Source organism: Melanotaenia boesemani, chromosome 16 (genome assembly GCF_017639745.1).
Source record: "Melanotaenia boesemani isolate fMelBoe1 chromosome 16, fMelBoe1.pri, whole genome shotgun sequence".
NCBI lineage: Eukaryota > Metazoa > Chordata > Actinopteri > Atheriniformes > Melanotaeniidae > Melanotaenia > Melanotaenia boesemani.
In genome coordinates this window covers 33,620,810-33,628,278 of record NC_055697.1, presented here as the reverse complement: position 1 = coordinate 33,628,278, position 7,469 = coordinate 33,620,810, and the positions used below count along the sequence as shown (strand labels likewise).

The window sequence follows — 7,469 nt, the reverse complement described above, 5'->3', positions numbered from 1 at the left end:
AAAGACCCTCAGGGCCTCATTCATCATTGTTTTAGTGAATGAATGAGGTGGTAAAAGGCTCTTCATCAGCTTAAATCACATCAAACTGGACTGACTCTAAAATAAGCTGAAAAATCCTGTTTGGGGTGGAGGGTGGGGTGATGCCTCCTGCTGCCTGCTCTGGGCTGCCAGGCCTGCTGAGGAAGACCCTGCAACCCTCTGAAGATCATCTGCCACACCAGCAGGGGTCCATCACGCTTCTCAAATAGCAGCTGAGGCAACAGGCTGAGGAATTTGAACCAAGAGGTGACACCGTCCTATCAGCTGGCCCGCAGCCATGTCACGTCACAGCCCATTGGCCGGAGAGGCTTTCCACTAGCGTTCTCATTGGCTGCTAGACGGACCATATGATAGGATATGCAAATTGTCTCTATGTGGCAGTTGAAATCCCAGAGTGCTGAGCAAACCCAGCACTGAAAGGTAGGACCAGCACGAGAGAGGGGCGGAAGAGACGAAGAAGAAGAGAGGGGGGAGTGACCGCAGCATGTGCTTCTAGAAGAATCTGCTGCAGATCTCACAGGTCAGAAGGAGCCAAACGTTTCTCACTTTTCTCCCTGGACGGGTTTTCTTGGTTTTTCCATGAGTGCTGCAAGGTAAGGATGCAGAGCAGAAAAGAGTCTGAACCGACTTCATCTCTTTCCTCCTAGTTTGAGGAAAAACGTCAGAACTAAAAGTGAAAACCGCAAACGTTTCTAAACTTTTCCTCTTCACCTCTCTTCCTCCCCCTCAGCGTGCTCACGTCTTTCAGTCCATCAGCAATGCCCGGCCCAGTTATGCCGATGGATGTGGCGATGAGATTCTACCTCAGCCACTCTCCGCCTCCGCTGCGAGGCTTCCTCAGCTCCTACGAGGACCTGCACCGGGCCAGGAACCGGGTCAACCAGTCCGCCGCGCGGGGCCGGAGCCAGCGGCTGTACAAGCCCCTGCGGCCCTGCCTCAGCAGCCAGCAGAAGGCGGAGGACGGCGGCAGCTGCGGGGGCTGGAACAAAACCGGAGCAGGCAAGAAGCGCGTGGTGTTCGCCGACATGAAGGGCATGTCACTCACCGCCATCCACGTCTTCTCCAAGTTTGATGACGAGCCGTACCAGAGCAAGCCGGGGGCCGGGGCCGCGGAGGAGCTGCAGTTCGACATGACCGACCTGGAAGCGGCCACCATGGATCTAAAGATCAGTTTGGTGCGCAGCCTCGCGCTCGACTTTAAACAGCCGTCCGCCGACTACCTGGACTTCCGGAACCGCCTGATCCAGAACTCCGTCTGCTTGGAGAGCTGCGCGCTGCAGGAGCGCGCGCTGACCGGCACCGTCAAGGTGAGGAACGTCGGCTTCGAGAAGCTGGTGCATCTGCGCGTCACCTTCGACTCGTGGGCCAGTTTCTCGGACGTGGACTGCACCTTCATGAACAACGTCTACGGCTGCCAGGACACCGACACCTTTGCGTTCGTTCTGGAGCTGCCCATCTTCATCCCGCCACAGAACCGGGTGGAGTTCTGCATCTGCTTCAAGGTCCAGGACCAGGTCTTCTGGGACAATAACGATGGCAAGAATTACACCCTGAAGCACGCAGGCTGGAGCGGAGAGGACGTGAATACAACTTCTGCTGAACAGAAGAAGCCTTCAGAGCCCAGAAACGGGGGAGGGAAGCTGCTGGAGCTGGAGTTCGATCAGTTTGGGAGCCCTCGCATGTCCAGCGGACTCTTTCCAGGCTGGCAGAGCTGGGGTCAGATTGACACCACGGTGCCTTACTGGTGAAAGCTCAGGAGGAGGGATGAACTGGTTTTGGTTTAACGGACACTGACAGGGCATTCAGTCCAAACCCAGATCCGGGTTTGAGCTCGACTGTCTTTCAAACAGAAAATAAACTCAAGCATCCTCTGCTGGTCTGAGCTTTGAGCTCTGAGGTGTTTGGCCTGGGGGGGGAGGCTGGCCGGAGGGGAGCATAGGTTTGTAAAATATTCATGTGCCTTCACATCGTGCCTCCCCACTAAAATACAGACTGTTTATGTGACCTATAAGAAATGTGGAGCCCCTTTTTTGGGCCCTGACGGACCGGTGGAACCTGCACTGACTGAGATGCCTCCTAGTGAGACGTCTGCGAGCTGAGAAGGAAAGTGGTGGATTAAGTCCTTCATATTGAAGGGGAAGGCGGGGGAGTGCATGGCCACACAGTCCTTCTCTGCTACAAGCTGGTTCTTTTCTAATGAAAAACACGTCACATGGTTAAAAATGGCCTCAGTTTTCTGATGTGGGGGTCATGCAGCCCTTTTCTTTTCCTCCGTGGTGTAAATTGCACATTTGTCTGGTAAAAATGTCACTTTGAGGTGAGTTTGTAGAAGGAACTGAGCTGCTATCGACAGAATGTCTCTGCATGTGATTGGTTGCTTCCATCGAGGAAGGCGTTTGAAGATGCTCGTGGTTCTGGTATGTTGGGACAGAAATGGTGTGAATACGGCGATGAGTGTACAGAATGTGTGGCTGGGATCTAGAGTTTCCTTTTTTAAAATAAAACGACTTCTTTTTCTCACTGTGAAGGAAGCTCTGCGCCCAGCATTGACGTCTCACTTGAAGGTGTGTGTGTCGCTGACATGCGCCGTGTTGGATGTGTTTCCTTTTTTTGAAATAAATTTGTATATTTGTGCTAACGTCTCCAGTCTGAAGTCCATTTTTCATCCTTTTCATGAAGAGCGTGGAGATATTAGTGTAAATAAGTAGTTAAACTCTTATTTATCAGCTGTGTTAATACTGAATCCACATTTCAGAGATTTTCCTCCTTTAAGACTTAAAAAACTTCACACAAAACTTTTTATAATTTTCTATTATTCTTTGTTTTTTATCATCTAAACAATGAAAAGGGGCTCAAACCTTTATTTGGGATAAATGACATCATGTTTGTAAACACAGGACAAAAATAGTTCCCCAGTTTACAAACATTTCAGTGTAAACAAGGCCCCGCCCACTGATCTGCATCAAACAGGTTAAGTAGTCATGTGACTCATCACAACATCTCACCATGCTAAAGGCTGCAGCCACTTCCTGTTTGTGGTTGGACAGGAGTCGACGTCATTTCCTGTTTGGGACGTCAGACAATCTTCCTCGACTGGAAAGAGAATGAACAGCAGCAGAAGTCAAGTTTTTACAGGAAGTCACAAACACTCACTTCCTGTTGGGCTTTAATAACCTCCGGACAGTGTGGCTCGGATCTTCAGCAGCCTCGTGTACAGGAAGTAGTAGTAGTAGTAGGAAGTAGTAAAGGATGATTTTTCACCTTCGTGGTGACGACGGACGGCGAGCTGATAACGTTACAGTCACTTCCAGCCTCTTTAAATGTGTTTATTGCTGAATCCAGAGAAGTAGAGTTCAGTTATCTGGGATCAGGGCAGATGGCAGGGCTTGACCAGCCTGGTCGGGTCACCCTGGTTTAACTGGTTTAACTGGTTTAACTGGATTCAGGGACACTGAACCAGGCCAAGGAGGAGTGATTCTGTCCATCCAGGAGTCAGTAATTCTACCAAGTGAACGTTCTCTCTTCTGCAGGCCATGAGGTGGATCACAGATTGACAGATGCTGACATTAATAAAATTTTTATTAGTTTTTATTTTATTTTTTTTACCAGGAAGAAATTTCCTGGCCAAGAAATCAGCTGTTAAACATTTTACAAACAGCACATTTAAACTGGCTGAGGTTTAAAACAAAGAAAGAACAAAAGAAAGGAACTAGGACCACTAAGAGAGCGCAGACCTCCACCAAGACCATGTTTATTTAATGGTTCTGGAGATTATCTGATGAGTTAGAAGCTCTAATAGCAAAATGATCTCATCTCGCCACCAGAAGGAGTCTTCAAACATTTCCTGGATCCAGATGGTGATCCACGTCATCCCCAAAATCCAATCCTTGTTCCTTCGTTTCATTTCTGACAATTTCTGAAAATTTTATCAAAATTCCTCCATAGATTTATGAGACAGGCCGACGCCGTCGCTTTATTAAGTTCTGATTGGACGGAGGATGTTCCCTCCCTCTGATGTCATCGTCATTAATGAAACGAATGTAAACCAGCAGCAGTTGGCTGTTGTCTGCCGTACTCAGTACACAGAACAGAATAAATCTCCATGGGAACCGATTCAAGGATGGGTTCAGCCAGGATAACTGGGAAATCCTAGCTCAGTCCTTTATCTCAGTTTCATGAAACAGCGCTCAGGTCCGACACCTGTAAAGAATCTGAACAGAACCTCTGGAAGAAAACAAAGCAGACAGTCAGCAGGAGCACTTACAAGAAGGCAAACAGAGAAAGATGTCAAGTCAAATTCATTTCTACAGCACATTTAAAACAACCTCAGTCTGCACAGGACAGACAAAAAACACATCAGACAGCAATAAAATAAAAAGCACTCAAACAGTTTCACATAACAATAATAAAAGGGTAGAAAATTAAATCAAATAAAAAGGAAGCAAGAAGAAGGTTTAAGAAAGCCCAAACAACCTGCCGATCTAGAACTAAAAGGCAAGGAGAAAAGATGTTCCAGGGGTGCAGGTCTGAGCGGGCAGAGCGGCTGTTCCACAGCTGGGGGGCCACCACTGAACAGGCTTGTCTCCCCGAGTTTTAACCGGGCCCTAGGAACAGCCAACAACTGGTTAGCAGACCTCAGAGCTCTGGCTGAAGAGTCGGGCTGCAGGATGGGGCCAAACCATTCAAACATTTAAAACCAAAAAAAGAGTTTTAAAATCTATTCTGAAACGGACAGCAAGCCAGCACAAAGAAGCAAGAAGCGGACTGACGCAGTCAAAGTGCTTTCCCAGTAAGCTAATGAGCCGCCGCATTTTTAATATTTTGGAGCCTCTTAACAGAAAATTTGTCAAGACCTACATAGAGACTGTTACAGTAATCAATAGGTGAAGAAACAGAATAATGGATCCCTGTTTCTAGCTGAGGCAGAGGGAGGCAGGGCTTAACCTTAGCCTAACGTCTCAGATAAAAAAAACTTTGCTTTCACCACGAGCTAAATTGTCTACTAAACTTAATCAGATTTAAAGATAAAACCCAGTTTTCTTGCAGAAGAAGCACAAAAAGAACTGAAATCACCAATTGGACTGTTGCAATAATCTAATATAGTCTGGTTTCCAGTGACAGTGATCTCAGTTTATTTCCGGTTAGGTTAAGGAAGTTAGCTGCCATCCAAGACTGAATGTCCTGAAGGCAGCCTACCAGGGCCTGAACAGAGGCTCAGGTTTTTCAGGTAAATAAGTTTTTATCGTCAGCAAAACAATGAAATGTGATGTGTTTTTTGAAGATAGAATCCAGAGGCAGTAAGCTTAAGCAGAACAGAACTGGGCCCAAAACTGACCCCTGGGGGACCCCCAGTTCAGCTGTGATCTAGCTGAGGAATCTCGGTCCAGCTGGACAGAAAAACTCCGATCAGACAAGTGGTCCCGAAACCATGTGAGGGCAGTGCCCTGATGCCCACACAGTTCCAGCCGAGACAAAAGAACATTATTATTGTTATTTCAAATGCAGCTGTCAAGGCTACAAGCAGCAGCAAGGTGGCGTGACCAGCATCAGCGGTCATTGACAGGTCATTGAAAAGTCTTCAGAAGGCCGTCTCTGCACTATGACGAGATTTAAAACCAGACCGAACATTTTCAGAAACGTTATTAGATTAACATGACTGCAGTTCGAGCGCAACTTTCTGTAAAACTTTAGATAAAAAGGGGTGTTTAGAGATGGGCCCAAACCTCAATAAAACAGAGGGTCGAGACCAGGTTCAGGTTCAGGAACAGTACGAGACATTAAAGATAGGTTAATAATATCTAAAACTCTGTTCTTAAAAACATCTTTAAAGAGTCTGGGTGGACTGCTGTTGAGAGAACGAGATGCTGAGCGATAGTGGACAAGGCTGAAAGGGAAACCTGCTCAAAAACAGCAGGACATAAATGTGAAGGAGGAGCAGCACTGCTGTGGTCACAGGGATTTAAACGAGTTCAGGACCTTAAAAAGAAGCTGAGGTTTAAGACTGTTGACCTATAAAAGACTGGATCAAAACAGGCCAGAACTCCACTTCTCAAACCTCCCCACAGATACAAAAACAACCCAAATTCCCTTTTAAAACCAGTGATCTTTTAATAAATGTTGATTTTTAACAAGTTCTCCATGACTGGTTCAGATGCTGCATGCGAGGACTTTGCAGACCACTTTAGAAATAAGACCAGTGCTGTTAGATCCAGTTTCTTATCCCAACACATTCTTGACTTTAACAGACCTGAACCTCCACTTTTACCCAAGGAAACACTGGAGAGTTTGTCCTGGTTGATGCAAAGATGCTGGTCTAGTTTTCTCCCAACTAAACCCACATCCGGCCTTTTAGATCCAGTTCCCACATCACTTCCATGTTGTTTCTCCAGAGGCTGACGGCCGGATTGCACAACAGGTAAGCTGGAATAGATGCCAGGTGAGGAGGAAGATGTGATGTCCTAACCCCCAGATTACATTTTTAGAAGTTCTTCAAACGAGTCTTTGATGCTATGAAGAGCTTAGCGATCACAGAACAGTAAGTCAGGGATGCCTGGGCAGAGAAAACTCAGCAGAGCAGCCAAACACAGCGCTGCTGGCAGACGGCAGGCTTGGCGCCGTCTTACCTGTCCAACATGAACAGCAGCTTTATGGAAGCATAACTAGCGGTGGGTGATTAAACTTCCAGGCAGAGCACCCATGACCGTGGAGTACGTGCCCCATGGCAAGGACGAGGGTGCTGCCAGACAGCAGCCACCCAAGCCTGAGTCCGGTGCAGGACCCCACGGCGCTGTGAAGCCACACACAGCTGCCACATGATGCTCCCTGTTGGAAAATAAATTAAGACGTTCAGTTTCTCAGCCTGCAGGCTGCAGGGCAACAACGGCTCTGTGTGGCATCAAAGCCAGCCAGAAACACGGATGTTAAAAACTATTTCTGAAACATGGCTTTTGTTATTCCATCTGCAGCTTTGTTCGTCGCTACCTGCTATCTGGTCATCATGCTACTAAAACTCATTAAATCCAGACACACACTTCTCCGGACAAGCGCAGACCTGCTTTCATACCGGCTCCCATGATGCACTCATTCATCACCACAAATACAATCAACTCCAGGAAGACCAGCTTCTTTCTTTCTACTTCATGCGTCAGGGACTTCATATCTTGCTGAATTTGCAAACCCTTATATAAATAATTAAATTTTGAGCTCCACCAACTCCAGATTTCTTTTTAATGTACACTTGGAATCAGGATGAAAGCCGATGAGAGTCTCTGCTGCCTGCAGGAGCTTTGCCTCGGCTTTCACTCAGACCCACTTCAATTGTCTGCGCTGCTCTTTGTGCTGGATTCATATTCAGCAGGAAGAATGCCGACTGCCTCTCTCTGGCACGCACAAAGGAAAGTCCTCAGGCTGGATCACCAAGACCTTCTGAG

The 7,469-nt window shown here is 47.3% G+C and overlaps 1 protein-coding gene across 1 annotated transcript; it reads left to right on the top strand.

Annotated features, from left to right (window-relative positions):
- Positions 1 to 203: 203 nt before the first annotated feature.
- On the top strand, positions 204 to 2,681 carry LOC121655821 (protein phosphatase 1 regulatory subunit 3C-B-like). Its single transcript, XM_042010677.1, has 2 exons — positions 204 to 632; positions 770 to 2,681. The coding sequence occupies exons 1-2, from the start codon at positions 619 to 621 to the stop codon at positions 1,785 to 1,787; spliced, it is 1,032 nt and encodes a 343-aa protein (XP_041866611.1). The 5' UTR covers positions 204 to 618; the 3' UTR covers positions 1,788 to 2,681.
- Positions 2,682 to 7,469: the final 4,788 nt, after the last annotated feature.